Source organism: Haemaphysalis longicornis, unplaced genomic scaffold (genome assembly GCF_048455015.1).
Source record: "Haemaphysalis longicornis isolate Haplotype H1 unplaced genomic scaffold, Haemaphysalis longicornis Haplotype H1 scaffold_9, whole genome shotgun sequence".
NCBI classification, from domain to species: domain Eukaryota; kingdom Metazoa; phylum Arthropoda; class Arachnida; order Ixodida; family Ixodidae; genus Haemaphysalis; species Haemaphysalis longicornis.
The window spans coordinates 118,639,794-118,658,113 of NW_027526460.1; the positions used below are offsets into that span (position 1 = coordinate 118,639,794).

Here is an 18,320-nt window from a genome sequence, read left to right on the forward strand (position 1 = left end):
TCAAATTCACTCTCATGTAAATGAATCGACGGCACACTAAAGCACCACACTCCCTTTTTTCTTATATTATATGCCTCAGCAATCTCGCGTGTCAACTTATCCCTGTGCGCAGATAATATGACAGTTGTGAGTCAGTTGTGAGTCGGCGCTGTGGTTTGTCGTTTCTTTCGCTAGTGTCCGTGTTTAAGTGTGCTACCTTCACGATGTCCCATATGTATTACAAACTAGCCCAGTTGTCACTTCTTCTACGGTCGACATACACTTCAGAAAGTTCAGTAGTTTTCTTCAAATCCCGCTCGGGCGAGACAGTATAAGCCCGAAAATGCGCAAGCTGTTATAGACAAACACCGACTGCACAGTTTGAAGTCACGTGTGTGATGCGTATTTTCTACAGCCTCACTGGACATCCACCAAAATAGCAAAATAGCTTGTAATTTTTTAAAGCGAAGGTTTGTGTTATTACTGATGGCGTCTGTAATGCGAAAACGCCGGAGTGAAAGAACAAAGCTCTTCCGGTGGCCCGAATCGAAGGCCAGTTTTTACGTTATGAAGCCGGGGTCCATCCGATTGCTCCAGTTCGACATGGTCGAAGCTGTTTGGAAAGCTTAGACAAAAACCGAAAATACGTCAAGAGAAAGCGTCACGCTCAACCATCCTCGTCGTGTGTGGGAGGGGAGCATGATTTTTATTAGTGTCTGTTTAAAAACGTCCTGACAGGAATTGCTGTTTTACAAGGTTGGTTCATTCATTTTAAATGATTAAAACAAATTGGGAAATATTTTAACCACGTTTTAGGTCGCAACTCTTATCTTTAACTTCCTGCTAAGCCTAGTGCGCTGTTAGCAAAACATTTTTCAATGGTCGCATGCTAAAAGAATATTTGAAGTGCTATTGTCTAGACTAGTATCACTAGATAAGGTATCACAGTAGCGCCACTGAGGCGAGCACGTTATCAACGGCGGGCATTTTGGTGTTTTTCAGGGTTGCGAGATTGCTGCTTCTAAGCTAACTTTCGTTATAGCAACACTGCCGAAAATAAAGCAAAACGGCTTCTTCAGACGCACTTCTGCTCTTGAAATGCTGCTACACGCGTTATCGTTGATTCGCGTTCGGAACGACGTCAGTCGCGTGCAGCCGGAGAGCAGGGAGGCCAAGCTAAGTATCCCAGAGCTGACCGACTAAAACGCATAAACAACAAAATGGCTGCGCCCATGAACCATCGCACTGTAAACAAATGTCACGTGATGCGAACTGACCAATGATAATGGCGGCGGCACAGAACAGTAGCAGAAAAGAATGCGGATACCCTGTAAGCTTATCTAGTGACACTAGTCTAGACGTTAGCGCTCAGTGTTTTCTCTATGTTTTCGTGCGAAACCCCAAGACGCTGACGATGCAACAGCGGGCTAGTAGTTAAGCCACTTGCGGAAAAGTGTGACTATAATCTACGGCAACGCTGAAGGTGGCCTCCGTCTTCCCTCTGCTCCTGCTCCAACCCTCCTATTTTAGCGCTTTGTCTTGTTCGATCCAGTGTAAAACAAGCTGAAACAGCGGAGATTCGGCTGTCTGGTGTCAGCTAAAACGTCAACGGGCACTCCCTCGAGGAAGGCAGCGCCGTCGCCACGCAAGTTCTACCGATCGCCCAAAGAAATCCGGCAGCTAAACTTTAGCGGCGGGAGGCTCCCTCCTTCTCCCTCCCCTAGCAGAAGGGAGAGGAACCCGCCTGCGATTCAGTGTTGCTTTCTATTGGTGGGTCTAAGAATCTGCTTCTAGCCCTGCGTGACGCACGAGCTTCAGCAGACGGACGAAAAAGGACCGCTGTTAGAAATCGCCGAAACAAGACCATTTCCCATGCTACACGCGAAACGCGTTGAAAAGCACTGTTCTTGCCGCTCGTGGAGCGGGGTAGGTTTTTCTCTTTTCAGTATTGTTGTACAGGCAAAAACTGCGACGACGTTACCGCACCTGACGTAATGTGCTGCTCGAAGTTGTGCCCCCAAAAAGTGGCGTGGTCTTGAAAGCTGTTGTTCTCGCGATCCCTGCATTGCGCCTTCCAGGCCTCGGTGTCAAAGGCCTTCAGATACACGACGCCCTGGTGTCGAGTGGCAGCGATCATCCAGTCACTCCGAATATCGTAAGGAGTGCAAAATGCGCTGTGCAGAGCGCCCCGCCGAACCACGAACGCCCTTGGTGCACCTCTGGTAGAAGTCGGGAAACAAAAAAAAACGGTGACTGCGTGTGAACGAGAGAGCTTTGTTCCGGGCTCGAAAAAAGTTAAGAAAATTTTGTGGTTAGTTTTGTCTTATTGGTATCAGTACCACGGCGTATGTATTCCGTGTTTCTTTTAAAACTTCATTCCGTCCCGGTGAAAACAATCGCATACTTTTGGCACTCCATGTGCGAAGTCGTTAGTAAGAACTGATTAATATTCGCACAAGGTGAGCAATATTCCCCGTATGCCACCATGAACGGGTTGAATATTAACTGCGGCAGTTTTCCAGCTCTGATTTAGAGCGATGTGAAACCGGCGTAGAAGCAACACTGGTGTCACTACGCGGTTGGCTGCGGGCTCTTGTCATCCACTCTGACTACATTAGTTTGCCCATGCGCATTCTTCCAGCTACACCTCCGGAGGCCAACTGCACAACGTGCACACTTGCCACCTACCTTTGTTTTTTTCCTGAAGTACACTCCTCGCTCGCTGCAATATTGATTTCACATCTAAGCTGCATGACCCAGCAGGTGAAGCCAACTTCTAGCCGAACGAATTTGCTGCCAGCTTCCTGTTCTTCCTCATTCAAACGTGTATTCAATCAAGGCGACCTAACAGGTACGGTCAACGGTAAGTCGCACTTGTATCGAAGAATGGGCCCGGAAACGAGATCGACAAGTATTTCTACCGTTCCACATACTTCCGTTCTATAAGCGCCTGGTAAGGCTGCCAACGACGATTAGTGCCAGATTAATATATTACCCCCGCGGTGGTATACCGCCTGTCTACCAAGGTTATACTTAACCACATCAGCGACAGCTTCAGTTTCCAACTACCGAGACAACAGGCTGTGTTTAGAAAATGATGCTCAGCATTGAATCGCATTCGTGTCATCTATCAAGTAACACAAAATTCCGAGGACCGTAGCGCACGCCTTTTCGTTGCATTTATATATTCTATCGTAGTGGTGAGATTCTCTACGCGTAACCAATTGGGTTAATGCAAAGATCGGGCCGAAATTCCAAGACTAATGGCTATGCAGGCGCACACACGAGCCTTCTGTTCTTTTCCTTCTCTGAGCGAGAACACGTGCATCTTGTTTCGTGCCATTGCGGGATTGATGGCATTTCTGCCGACTCGATGGACTGTGGCAATATAGTCTACGAAAAAGCGTTTGTTTCAGTAGACATCGTAGCAGTACTGGAATCATAAAAACACCAAGGAATAGAGGCGACGTACGTAAGACTTTGGGATGACATATAACTAAAAGGAATATACTAGCAGGATAATCCTCCCCCCCAAAAGAGAAGAGTTCCCCATCAGAAAGGGAGTAAGACTGGGGGATAACATCTCGACAAAATTCTTCATAGCTTGACTGCAAAGGGTATTTAGGAAGCTTGGCTGGGAACAGCAGGATTATGGATGAGCGGGGAATACTTGAGCCACTTGACGTTTGAGGTGGACATACTTTTGTTCTGTGAGTCTAGTGAAGACCTGCGAAAAATGTTTCAAAACTAGTCAGAAAGCTTGGCTGTAGGGCTAAAGAAAAATAGATATACCTACGTAATGCTAAATAAACATCCTGGTACCACCTTTTTCGTTTTAGGTAATGAAATACAAGAACAAGGAGAGGAACTTGACTTCGCTGGACAGGTCATCAGTGCTGACCTCAAATACGCAAAAAAAATCCGCCATAGAATAGGTATGGGCTGGAGTGCAACCGGCAAGCACTCCTAATTAGTAGAAAAGGTTACCTCTGACACTAAAAATAATAGTGTAGAACTAATGTGTATTGCCGGTGACGATATAAAAGCGGAAGTTTGGCGCATTACTACAAATCAGGAAGGAGAGTTTATGTCCGCGCAAACAGGAATTAAACGATGAATGATTGGGGTAACGCTTAAACACAGGAAACTGACGTCCTGAAACAGAGAACACAATCGCGTAGAGGACATCATCGTCGAAATAAAGACATGGACTTCAGCTGGTCATGTAGCGAGACGAAACGACAACCCGTGGACCGTTAGGGGCTTCCGAACGATAGAACTGAAAGTAGGGCAAGATGGTAAACACGTTGGAGAGATACATTTGCAAAACATTCGCCGGCATAGAAAGTATTTAGAAGGATCGACATTTGGGCGAGTTGGTATTGGTTGAACGTCTTCAAATAACAGCGTAAAAACACAGGCACTAGCCGAAGAGAAAGATAGGACGCCAGCGTCGCCCTTTCTTTTTTCTTCCGCTGGTGTCTGTGTTTTTGAGCTGTTTATTTTTTTAAGAAGTCCATTCATAGAATCGATTCACTGGGCCCGAGCCTTGTATTTTACGAGCTGTCCTTACCTTCTTCTTCACGATCCCAGTATGATTGCCTGGAAGCACTTGACAGAGAGGGCCTCAAGATATATCTCATAATTTCCCATGCGGCTTCGGTTTCCACTTTACTTTTGTGGCATTTTTTTAAATGGTGATCTAACTGAAATAAATCCGGCCAACAGACGCTACAGCGCTGTAATGACGTAATGCGAGCACTCGGAGAACGCCAACTCAGGGATAGAAGAAAAAGTCTTTTGTACAGTTTCTAAGTTATCTGATCGGCATAGACCAGTATTTCTTAGCGGAAGTACCCTTTATTCAAAGTATGCTGAGTATGTTTGTTGACTACGTTCTGAAATAAGTATATAAAAAAACTCAAAAAAGATGTTGCAGGGCCCCTTTAAAATTGGAACCCATTTTACATGCAGTTCTCAACAATCTCAGCTTTCCTTACTCACAATGTCGGAAGATGCTGCGTTAGAAAGCCAGAATACTGAAGATCATGCTGTATCAGTTTGTCCACATTTGGCATGAGTAGGAACGGATTTCCGGCTGTCATACCCCACAAACTGCACCCGTTTGTATGTGTAGAATTCCATTGCCGCTGATCATACCCTAACTGCCTAGAAAAGGAAGCACTCTTAATTTATAGTCCTGCACATTTATTATCGGGTCTCCTTACCCATCCGAGGTTATTCCCTTGCTTGGGTTCATCCCGTCGATCGCGTTACAGAACGTTGCCTTGTTATCTAGTATCCACTGCAATGTCGTGTCCATTACAGGCGTCTGGTTTCTGAAAAAAAATATGAATCATATATCCAGAATGTCCAGCCAATTAATGTATAATACCATGAAGCATATCATGATGATGTTTCGTTTGTCAGGCATTGATCGTTTGGGGTGCCTTGAAAACACCTACACACTCAAGGGTCATCCTGTATTTATTAAACGAAACCACGCAGCCGATTCGCAAAAAAATTTAAAAATTACGAAGAAAAAATTGGGCCCATCTCCCCGCGAGGGGGACTCGAGTAAATGCGTCGCATAGGGGGTGGGTGTATTGCGTTAACGTTTAGTGTTTGGGGAGTTGGTGGTACTGAATGCGTTATATCAGCAGCTTCTTGACGTAGTTTGAATGAGTCAAGGATATAAGGCGCGTTCGTAGCCTCCCATTCTGTGTCGGCTTTGTGGCGCAGTGGGTAGAGCACCATGTACATTGCGTTCCGCCCGCAGGGTCGAGGGATCGAAACCAGGCGCCGGATAGTATTTTTTTATATATAGTGTAGGGGGAGGGGTGCGGACTACGACTACGGACGTCAACGCGGGAGACATCGTGAGTTACTGAAATGCTCTGCATTTAAAAGAAACTCCCCCGGCGCCACACGCGGTTGGCCTTCGCCCAGGTGCGTAGGCGGAGCCAAGCCTCGCCTAGCTATGACGTCATTGCGCGCGCCGCTACCACTGCTCCTTCGAGAACACTGTGCCCATCGTTCAATCATGGCGTGATCTCTCAGGGGCACCCAGTTCAGGTGTGTTCGCGCCTGAAGTGGGCGCGCAGAAACGATCGCGCTACGGACGCCGAGTTCGCGAAGTCGGTTGCCGTCGGTTATAGCTCGGTCGGTGCTAACACGGTCCACTTTGGGAGAGAGGTGAAAGTTTGCGAACACATTGATCCGAGCCGGCCAGTCATGGAGAACTTTTAGCGGCAAGTCCGAAGTCCATGTGATATGCAACAGCGGAGGTACTCGAAGAAGGGAGAGGAGACGCCGGCTCTGCTGTTTCTACAGATTTGCCCTACCAGTTAAAGCTTCGTAAGTGTTTTTGAAATTCAACGATTATCAAATCAGTCACTCTAACACACATTTTTCCGCATCGTGGTTTTGTAAACAGCTTAAATTTGAGCGCGTAATGGATGCAGGACGACCAGCAAGACGGAACAAAAGCCCGTCATACAGCTACGAGTTATAAATTGGAAAACCTTAAGGCACCACAAGCCCCATACTATCAACGGGAAAATGTGAATGCAATCCTAAACGCTACAGGGTGCATTGCACGTATGCGTGCACAAGAAAAGCAAAAAAAAATCATTTTTGGTGTCGACTCCAGACTGCGCACTACGACCGAATTCCATGACACGCACTCTCCATCTTCGAGGCTTCCGCTATCTCTCTGGTGCGCTGGTCGGCAGATTTGCGCAGGACTTCCTATCTGTCACACACTAGAATGACTGAGTTACTTCTGTATTAATTTATTTACTTATTTATTTATCTTTCATTTATTTATTGCATGGTATAATTTTGATATCATTCTTGCTTCGGCGCTACCAAAAGTGTCATCTTACTACCAAAGCTAAATTACTCCTATTTTACAACCCTTATGTGCTTAGCGCTGCCATTATCGGTAAAGTCTAGACTGGATTATGTTTATTCGAAGTTTCCTTTTGAAATTTCATTTGCACTCTTCCACTTATGGTGGACCTACTATTACCGAGAAGCAAGGTTTCGCATTAAGCACAAAAAAGTTCCCAAGGAAATTGACTTCGAGCGACCTTAAAGCGTGTACTCAGAGCAAAAACAGCGATGAAGTATCCGGACGACATCTAGACTTTGCTACTGTACCGCATGCACTGCTTTATTCCTACAACACAGTTAAAATGTCACTTTTTGTTCGAAATGCTTTCTGGTAGCAACCTTCATCCTGACGAAGCGCTTATTAGCGTAAGCTCAAGTGAAGCGTTCGAGTGAATTATATTTTCAGCACCTAAGCAACCTGAGCTCTATTCTCGTTGAAAGCAAGATACTTTGGAACGAATGTATAGGCAATTTTTTCACAGTTCGCACACGTTTTCACTGTATTAACATGATCAAAAACACACTGATCTAGTGAGCTTCAGCGTTACTGCAGTCCTTGCGATGGGTTTAGTGGTACGACTAGTTCTTAATGAACTACAGTGGGCTCGCGATAATTAAACCTCGAAGGCACCCCTAAATTGGTTTAAATTACCAGAAGTCTGAAGTATCAGAAGTTCCCGCCGCGGTGGCTCAGTGGCAAAGGCGTTGCGCTGCTGAGCACGAGGTCGCGGGTTCGGTTCCCGGCCGCGGCGGCCGCTTTTCTGATGGAGGCGAAAAGCAAAAACGCCCGTGTGTACGAGATTTCGGCGCACGATAAAGATCCCCCGGTTGTCAAAATTAATCCGGAGCCCTCCACTACGGCGCGCCTCATCGCCTGCGTTGCATCGGCGCGTTAAAACCCTACAATCAATCAATCAATCAATCAATCATCAGAAGTTGTCATAAATATGACTGGTGGCCACAACTTGTGTTGTAACAAAACATTGACATATATTTAATAATTCAACACTCAAAGAAAATTACGAATGGATCCCTGTTTTGTGTTTGCATGAGCGTTCCACACAACGTTTGCGATGCCAGCAAGGGCCGCAAGTTTATTGCAAACGTTTGCTGCACTGGTCAAGAACTCGCGGATCCCAGCAATGTGCTCAAAGGATGCAAATGTGCAGCTAGATGTGGCAAATTCAGCAGATATTTTCCGACAAAGACGAGCAAAATGTAAGAATTAACCGAATTTACGCAATGGAGCAGTTGAATCAAGCGGCTGTAAAATACATTGAAAACATAGCGGGCGAACCAAAATTGTGAACTTTGAAGTAAACGTTTGTCCCTAGACTACTGTACATCTTCCATTGACTGTGCGAAATATTCTAGGCAAAAAAAAACTGTTTCTATCCACTCCTGTCCTCTTTTGCACGCACGCCAGTGCAAGTCGGCACTGTACCCCTAATGTTTAGAAATGCTGGATGTTACCGTTCACTAAAGAACAGGGTAATAGGTTCCAAGCCCTGTGGGCGCGCTCCACTTATCCGCGCAGATCACCTGTCAAGACGCACGACGTCCGCATATCCCTCGTCCAGGTCCCAGTGGAGGTCATTCGGTCGCTCTGGAATGAGCAGATATCGGCCGTGGACGTTGCCCTTGGCGTACGCCCCTTCTCCGCCCACCAGCGAGTAGGTTCCGAGCTCTTCCGGATCCGAGTAGTGTGGCGCCCCACCGCGGTAGAATCGCGAGTTGTGGACGGGCAGTGATGATACGATGCTGCCGTACATTCCGCCGCGATGTGGCCAATGGAAACTGCGAAAGTTCAAGAAAACTCGGGTTACCGCATCAAAGGGACCCTGCAACACTTTTGATAAACGCTTTCACTCTTTCCTTTGCGTCTGAAAGCACTGCGAAAGCCATAGTTATCGCCAGTATGGAGCGGCACTGCGTGATTTGCTCGTCGCACCAGATACGCCTTCCATTTCTGCTTTGTTTTTTTTTTTCGGCCTTCTTTTTAAAGTTGCTACCGAAAAGCATTCATTACTGCAACTAAAGGAAAACCGGCCAACAGCCGCTAGATGGCCTTAATGACGTAATTCGAGCCGTCGAAGAACGTCAAGACCGGAAAAGATAGAAAAAATGTGGTTGATCCCTCTTTCATAGGAAGCGGCAAAACAAGAAAGTGAAAGGGGCCTTCGCAGAGGCAGTTGAATGTTAAAGCAATTTCCTTCTTGTGCGAAGGGTTCGCGAGCCTGACCCCGCCAGACGAAGTGACACTGACACGCAAGAAACACAAAAGGGCCCATCTCCCCGCAAGGGGGACTCGAGTTAATGCGTCGCATAGGGGGTGGGGGTATTGCGTTAACGTTTAGTGTTTGGGGAGTTTGTGGTAGTGAATGCGTTGTATCAGCAGCTTCTTGACGTAGTTTGAATGAGTCAAGGATATAAGGCGCGTTCGTAGCCTTCCATTCTGTGTCGGCTTTGTGGCGCAGTGGGTAGAGCACCATGTACCTTGCGTTCCGCCCGCAGGGTCGTGGGATCGAAACCAGGCGCCAGTAAGTATTATTTTTTATACAGTGTAGGGGGAGGGGTGCGGACCTGTTGTTGAGAGCGAGGAGAGTAGCGTGATGCGGGAGAGGAGGACTGGGGGAGAGGGCGCACCTGGAACGGCTGTTGCGGACGCCGAGGCACGCCGACAACGCCGGGTGGCATCGTGAGTTAAAGAAATGCTCTGCATTTAAAACAGGGGAGGGTGCCTCAATTCACTGGCGTCCCCCGTACACGAAGGCACCGGCATCGAGGCGCCAACTGTCGGCGCTCATTAGCGTCATGATGCGCTACTTCGCTTCGCCTCTTCTAGACGGCGCGCACCATCTGAATGAGTCATAGGGAAGGACATAAGGCGCGTTTGTAGCATACGCTCCAGTGTCGGTTTGTAGCGCGGTGGGAAGAGTGCCACGTACCTCCCGTTCCGGCCAGACAGTCCTGGGATCGAAACCGGGCGCCACCGCGTCGATGGCACTTTTTCTGGCGAAGTCACTCCGTGACGGATATCACGTCACCAAAACCTTTGTGTAGTCGGGCATAAAACACTTTGGTGTTAAAATCTTTTGAGCGAGTTTCCAAGTTTGAACTTGGAACTTGGAGAGCACTACCTTCTGGCTCAGATGCTTTGCGACCCCCTAATATAAGTACTGGGTGTGTTGGGTGACTACGTTCTGCAAGCATTTACATTTCAAAGAAAAACGTGTAAAAAAGTGTTGCAGGGTCCCTTTAAATCGAGGCTTCGGCGGACATCCGTCCATACTGGAAAAGATGTTAAAAAAGCCGGTCCGCCCTCCGAACAGGAGTATCAGTAAAAGCGATGAAAAAGAACCTAGCCGCTAAGATACTTCAATTCACAAACTGAGGTTTACCGTTGCCTTTTAATGGCAACGGTAAAGATGCTCCTAATGGCTCACTTCTGACGTAACTAGTAAATACCAGTCAATGTTGCGTTTGGTTATTTCTGCGCAGTTTGAAAACAAAGAAAGCAATTGCACTTTCTTATCAACCAAATCCCGCAGACTTGTGATCCCTCGCTTCAGAGTCAGAGGGACTAAGGTAAATTCCTTAAATTGTTAAACAGGCAAAATCATTGTGTTTTTCACACCTGTGCTTGGCGACGCACCCGCCATACTAGCAGCGGTGAACACCGGCCAACTAACATGCACGGTTCCGGCAGTGTGATGGGACCAAAGTAACAGACAGTCAGGACACCTCACAGAGCACTCGTAGTAATAAAATACTACCGCTGGAAAATTCATCTAAATATACCCTGTCGCGTTTTCTATGAGCACTTTTCGCCGCAGGGGTCACTATCTTGCACTCATACTTGTCCATATCGCGGAAAGTGAACTCGCGCCCGATTCCAGAGCATTCTTAACCAGACAAAGCGGCTCCAGTCACTCTCCCAAAAACATATCTGCACCTATAAGGACAAGTGCCCGACCGACCGACAGACCGACCGACCTACCGATTCATTGACGCCTAGCGGAAACTGGTGGACCTAGAGACTTGAATGTCCGTAACACATCTAATTTACCCCAAATTTAAATTCTTCCTTTAGGGCGTTGTCTATAAATCGCAAAACAATGTTTACGCATTCGTAGGGTTTCGTATATCAGCAAACACCCCATCGATATCTCAACGAGCGAGCGACATCTTGAGCTCCTACAGATGGATAGAAATGTGTGCGCTAAGGCTGGACTTTGTGAAATCCCAACTCTGAGTGAGTAAAAGGGAGAAAGTGCGTTTTCACTAAGTCGTGATCATCTCGGCCGAACGTTGAGCCATCGAAGTGGCTTTTGCTGAGAGATGTACCCCTTAAAATTCTCTAAAAGTAGTTTCAATGTTTCGTCCTCACAAAACCGGTTTGCCTATGAAGCGAATCGGCATTCCGGAATATAATGGATATTTTTACACATTATCCCGTATATGTTCGACCGATTGATACACCAAATTATTTTTTGCTGATAAATGTTACTGGTACAAATGCGCAAACCCTATTCTAAGGATTTTGCCCGTGGGCTCATATAAAGGGGGAAAAGAGTTTTGCTTTAAATCACACCCCTAACGAACTGAAAATGCCTAACAGGTGGTTCAAACTCTAGCCACACTGCTGGCTCTAAAGGCTTCATTTCAGGAGCACATTTCTTTCAATCTGTAGGAACTCACGATGGTGAAAGTTCTTACAAATTTCACCCCTGAGAGAGTGAGAAACACCAATTTTGTTTCTAATATTTCTTATATCGCACTCACGTTGAGACATCGCTCTGTTTTTTCTTTTTTGTTAATATACGCAACCCATACGAATGTCTAAAAATGGTTTTATGGAATGTTGCCTAAACAACCCTTAAAAGGACTAACTTAAATTGGGGCTTAATTACGGGTTTCTACGGATTTGCCAATAACCCTGCAGCCCATTGATATATCCAAATAGTTTTTTTTTTCTTGCAAAATTTAATGTTACCCACACAAATGCCCAAAAGTCAACTTCAAGATCTTGTCATAAGAGTGATGTAAAAGGTTGAGCGGAGGCTTTTAAATTTCCCCTTTCAGTATAGAAAAATGGGTAAGATGTCATATCGCAGCCATAACGAAATGCTGTACCTACAGAATTCAACTCAATTGAAACTCTCTGCTCGAACCAGTAGAGAGTTTCAGTCAAACTGTACTACCGACATCCTCTACACGGTTTTGTTTCTTAATCCAAGGCACTCGCTTTGTACTTCTCACCGTTAGTAATACAGTCGAGTCCACTTATAACGATACCGTTTATAACAATATATCGGATATAACGATGAACACCTCTGACACCCTCAACTTCTCTATTCTTTCTATGGTAAAATAAACCGCTTTTTACAATGCTCCAGTGCCACGATATCGGATATAACGATTGAATCCGGTTATATTGAGCACCAAAAGTGCAGCAGTGACGGCTCTAATGACGCGGTTGCGCAGCCTACTCAGGTAGTGTCTTGTAGGAGGCACAATGCGTAACACAGTCCCTCGTGGACTTTGTTTCCGCCAAGGACATTTACTTCAGCTAGGTGAAGCACCTATTGATGCTGTTGGAAAAGATTTGCGCTAGCTTCACACGCGGCACACAAAGGTGACCGACTGTGGCTTCTTTTCCGCAAATAAGTAGTAGTACGACCTTGCTGGCATGTGAATAAAAGGTTTTGAGCTCTGTTCCGTCTCTTTATTTCGCAACCCGCTTATAACAATTATCGGTTACAACGATGGGATTTCCTTGGCACTTGGATATTGTTATAAGTGGACTAGACTGTATAATATTTCCTGCCTAGTTATTTGTTTCTACCTTAGTTTTACTCGAGGATGCTGAGATTGCCAGTTTTTCACACTACACGTAAGTGCAGTCATAGACAAACGAAATGCGAACACGAAAACAACCTACAACACGCAAAATTGAAATGCTTTACGCGAAGACGAAATAATGGCGCGTTGTTGGCATATTTTAAAGCCAGATTTCCCAACTATGTTACCGTAATTATTGCACGCGTCAAACTGACCTGCGTGGAAGTAAACCACGCTGTTTGTGTGTTCTAATTCATATTGTTGTGATCTCGTTTCATTTGTCTATGACTGTACATGCGTGCACGCTTTCCGTGTGCACCATTTTTAATGGCATATTTGGCTGTTTTATACGGAAAAAGAAATGAAATAAAATGAAATCTCCCTACCATCCGTCCCTGTCTTTATCTTTCATAAACTCGCCGAGCGAATTCTTACCTACAATTACCTACAGGTCCTTCGCCGGCATTCTGTTATCGTGGCTATAGCGAAGCCCGATTTTGTGTGTGCCTCCCCCTCGTGTCTTCGTCCACTAACAGCGTTTTCCTGTTACTGGATTTGCGCATGGCCGATTGCTCTTTCTCCTTCCCGGACAAAGTAATCAATGTCGACACGCTCGTTCAAGTTTATGCGCTGAAGCGATGCCTTTTGGCATCTGCGACGTTAGATTATAGAAATGGCTGGATCCCTACTGGTCTTGTCGTTCGTGGTTACTGCAGCTCCGTCTTTTCTGTCTCAATAGGTGTATTGCAGTTGTGAACACGCACTTGATAACTGCCGAAGAAGCTGATCGTCATCAAGCCCAGCGCTTAGAACTTATGAACGCTATTTTCCCTCCTCGTGGTTGCACCAGGGTCCTTTGATACAAATTATACCAGAAGCAGAACACCGCCCTCAATTTCCCATAGTGTCTCAGCGAGCGATGTTAATAGGAGAAAAAAAAAGATACAACAAAAGCGACGGCAGGGTGAAAGCTTAAAAGTTGGATAACCAGTGCAAACTTCGCAACAACGGTTAGGCGAGGCCTTCAGCTTTGAAATTGTTGTAAAGGTCATACGAATGCTGGCAGAGCATAGGAATCGCATGTTGAGGAAATAGTTTACATTGCGGCCAGCTGTCCTTGCTACAAGATCTGCATATTTTAGCAAAATAAAATTTCTCCAGTCTGATCACAAGCGACACCGTACATTCGTATCGTTTGGCCTCGATCGCTTGTACCTGTGCTTGAGGACTTGATGGCTTTCGGAAAACAGAGTGGCCAGCGAAAACAAAACGGCAGCAGCATTACATATATATAGAGAAAATCTTAAGCTAGTAGAGCCGTTGCAAAAGTACTTTGGCTTAGCTAGTTACTTCATTTCGGCATTTAAACAACGGGAGCTGTGACAAGACGGCACCAAAAGGAGACGGGGATGCGAACTCAGATGGGCGGGAGGCATGCGTGAATATGTATGCGGTGCCCTTGTGAATTCGCGTTCCTGTCTCAGTGGTGCTGTCTTGTTAGAGTTCCAGTTGTATATACAGCCAAAACTCGATCCAACGAAACTCGGTGTTATGAATTTCCCGATCTAACGAATAAATTCGCATTCCGCCACAGGTACCTATACGGCTCAATGCTATGATGAACTCGAATATAATAACAACAATTCAGCGCCATTCCCGATTTAAATGTGAATATCGAGAAACAGACGCATTTAAAAAGGGTCAATTTCGAAAGTATTTCGTCAGGACGCCACGAAGATTATTGAGCCACGTCAGAAAAACAGCGCGGCAAATAGTTTCGTTTTTGCGAAGCTCTCTACGAGATGCACTCGTCAGACGCGGTTTTAAATCAATGTCACTGCTAAAACTGCTGAAGCTCCTGTGCCCGCTGCAGGCCAGGTGATGGACGCTATTGACTATTTCGAGCGCTTTTCTGGGGCTCACGAAGGAACCGAGGACGCGTTGAACGCGCTTGCTTGCTACGAAGCCTGTCCGCCCAGTGACAAGAATTCTCCGCAGGCGAAAATTACAGGGTTTTTTTTTTTTTTTTGCAACGAAACATATTCGTGTCCCCGAGCACCCCTACACATTTATTATCATTATGTTTTACCGCGGACTTCTCGCGCATTGCTTAATTATCGGCCGGCGAGTGGCGCGGCCCCCGCAATTACGATGTCTTAGTATGCTTCGATGCGACTCCCTTTAGACATCTAATTTACGGAATTACCCGCATCTAAAACGACAGCCTTGATTTTACGAAGTTCTTGGTTTAACGAAATGATTCGCAGTTCCTTACGACTTTGTTAGATCGGGTTTTAACTGTACACCAAAGGCAGACGGATGCAATGAGGGAGCAAACTAGAATGTGGCCCACAGTTATTCGTTAGGCCTTTTGAGAAATTATGGACATTTAATGGAGAAGTATTGAGCGAACGTTCTTACCTTTACCCAATGCATCCACGAGAGGAAATGCTACCGCGAAGCGAACGTTACGCAAACTCGTTAAAAATTCCTCCCTCGCTGAACTCACCTATGGCCGCGTGAGGAGGCCTCTCAACCACCTCACCCGACTAAGTGCATAGCTCTGCGTGCAGCGCCGCCCTACTGCGCAACCCGCGCATCGCAAAACGTAAACCGAGACGTCTGGCCTGTAGAGCGCCGAAGGACACCTGATCCGGCAGTGCCTCCTGACTCAGTCATCCGGAGCTGGCGTTGCTCTTTCCGAAGACGATGACCCTAGTCTTAATAACCCAGCGAAAACAACGGCTCAGTCAATAACACTGGGATTTTTTTTTCAAATTCTAATTTACTTTTATTTTGTTCTCAAACATACAAACAAATTATTATACAGGTGAGGGTCCCAGAGTCGGACGTCCGTAACGGTACCCTCGTTACTTCATTGCGCTCGTTTGGCGCGCTTTGGCCAAGTTGCCCTTGCGCCAATAAACAACACATGCAACAACATCGGCGCAGCTTACGCGACTCCGCAGATATGCGACGGATGCCTTGCTGAACACCGGCGAGGTTTTGGCGCCCGTTTGTTGGATTTACTTTCTTTTTAACTTTGCTATTTCTAGCTGTTTCGAAGTCGTGGGTAAAGAAGCTCCGGGGTAAACGTTGTTCCTGCCGCGACAACGAGTACTAGCACGAAGTATGTGCAGCCAGTTTATGCTCATCCACATTGTTTAATGCGAAGAAAATCCTAGGCGTATTTCGGGAAGAACACGCGAGAAATTCTGAAAATATCGATGCTCTTTTATAAATAAAACTGGCCCTTAATGATATTTAAACAATTATCAGAGGGTTAAAAAGCAGCGACCGGTGCGATATGCAAGCACAACAATGAGAATAGTGAAAAGGGCGTGGTTTCGTGGTGTCAGCATAAGCCGACGGTGCGAAAGAGCGGTGGATTAAAACCGAGCAGATTCGGTCAACTTACACCGTCGCATGCTCAATTATGTTAAAAAAAAATTGCACAAAACTTTGAGAACTGTATACCAATGCCCAAGCACTCTCGCACCATTTCAAAAAACTCTTCGTGGTATCTTGTGTGTATAAAATACATTTTTTTTCATGTTAACCTTGTCAGGGGGCCTGATTGGATACACATCTGCTACTTTTGACTGCTTTTGGCCACTTTTGGCTACTTTTCGCGGCTTTTTGTCGTTTTTAGTTTGCACCGGGATACAGGGTGCTATACTGGGCTATGGTAGGCGGCTTTGGACGACTTCTTTTTTCAGTTTCGTCACATTTTGTGGTGTGATTTCTTTTGTTTTTTACCGATAAATTTCAGTCGACTCTCGCCAAACAGAAAGACCCAAAAACTACGTTCTGTTTGTCTTGAGTTTTAGATACCGCCGTCACAGGTGACGCAATACGAGATACGAACTCCAGAGGGGTATGGAAAACGGTACACGATAGGCGCGAACATTAGAGAGCTATAGCAGAGCGGAAAAGTGGTACCGGTGCGGTACCTCGTAGGCTCCCGGTGGTACTGTGCGTGCGCAGCGGCGGAAAAATTTATTCTGCGCATGCGCGGGTATACCGGCTACCGTACCGGGACCACTTCTCTGCTCTGCTATTACTCCGTAATATGGCACAAGAGTAATCAGTGGATGATTTTCTTTTTGCAAACACTATTACAATTTTGAAACTCTCAACAGGATTTTACATATATCACTCGTAGCAGACAGCTGGAACTGAGGCGCATGGGCTTCAGAAAACCGACGTCATATTTGCACTCGCCGCGGTTTTTTTTTTTTTTTTTTTGTAATGACGCCACCCGTTCTGGACAGCCAGCACAAAAACTGTTTGGAGCATTCTTCTCACTTAAAAAACCTCTTCAGCGTTGAGACTGCTAGTGCACAGCCAAGTTTTGAGTCACCGGAGTGCCAGGGTCAGCAGACTGTATGGGCTCTAACAAAAGCTTCAAGGCTTTATTCTACCTGAACACAACTGCAAGCACAGCTTGACTGCAAGCAAGACATGTGGGCGGAGCACGCGGATAATGCGAGAAAACCGAGAACCACACAAAACTGAAACCGGCGTGCTGGTTGTTGTTGATGATGAACACGTTTATTTCCTATCTTTATGACAATGCAACGCTGCTGTAAAAGAACGAAAAATTTTTTAAAAATGTAAAGCAGAAATTAAAGCCGTTCCTCTCAATGTAAAAGCTGCCGGAAGTGCATAGCAGTGATTCGCCGTAATGGTCTGCAGCGCCGCTATCCGCTCGATGCTGCCACCCAATGCATTTCAAATTTCCCGCCTTCGCAGTGCCCGCGTGCCCCCTGCCTGAAACTGCGCCAGCGGGAGTTCTGTTCCTTTTGTGTTTTCTTTAATTTCGTATTCTGGAGCTGTTTTGCGTCCTTTTGTACGCGTTATTTTTTTCTTGCGTTGCTGAAGTCTTTCTGGGGCATTTCGAACGCGCCATTTTTTTCTTGCGCGGCTGGAGCCTTTCTGCGTCATTTCGAACGTGGCATTTATTTCTTGCGCTGTCGCTTTCTCCGCTTACTATCATAAAAACTAACCCAACGAGCGTTCCAAGCTAAACGAACGCGGGGCCGCCCGTTATATACAGAGATTTTGCCTGAAATGTACCCTCAGTTTTCTTTGCGTAAACAATGGGGAGATGTATGACAAGCGCCAGCGATTCACGAGGTTGGAACGGTTGTCTATTTAAACCGCGTGGTTTTCGAAGCCTCAGCGTGACTCCCTGTTGGCGGTACATCAGGCTCTACTTGGGTCCGTTATCTCGCGGCGCCGCCTGATTCCGGCAGTCGCATCGACCATTAGCAAGCTACGACGACAAGGCGAGCCCACAAAGTGTTCTGCACCTGCCATTTGAAAAGTCCTGTCATTTGATCACTGTCATCAGCCGTGACAGGCTGTAGTTCCGGCAGGATGTCTGAGCCCAGAACCGGTGACAAGAGTTTGTGCATCATCTATAAACTGGTTTAACGACCTCCAAAGCGCGCCGGCGATCGCTGCAGTTGTACCCGGATGACGTGTAGCACAACTCTGAAGGGAATTCGGCCTTATCTCACTCGGGAGTGAGGTCAGGGCACGAGCTCTGGGAGCCGGGTACAGCGGGCAGAACCGCAGATGGTGTCCAAAGTCGG

General features: G+C 46.3%; 1 protein-coding gene across 6 annotated transcripts in view; it reads right to left on the minus strand.

The window, feature by feature from the left end:
* LOC144152486 (decapping and exoribonuclease protein-like) overlaps window positions 1-18,320 on the minus strand; it is a 54,386-nt gene that overhangs the window by 19,272 nt on the left and 16,794 nt on the right. For 2 of the 6 annotated variants that reach the window (XM_077683759.1, XM_077683761.1), the window contains exons 2-5: window positions 8,419-8,673; window positions 5,208-5,318; window positions 4,984-5,148; window positions 1,966-2,198 (exon numbers count right to left, since the gene is read on the minus strand). In XM_077683759.1, the coding sequence (XP_077539885.1) occupies window positions 1,966-2,198; window positions 4,984-5,148; window positions 5,208-5,318; window positions 8,419-8,648 (739 nt within the window). In that variant the 5' untranslated portion in view covers window positions 8,649-8,673. Of the gene's footprint in view, window positions 1-1,965; window positions 2,199-4,983; window positions 5,149-5,207; window positions 5,319-8,418; window positions 8,674-15,141; window positions 15,365-18,320 lie in introns of those variants that run through there. The other 4 variants (XM_077683762.1, XM_077683758.1, XM_077683763.1 and 1 more) reach the window with 4 other exon arrangements.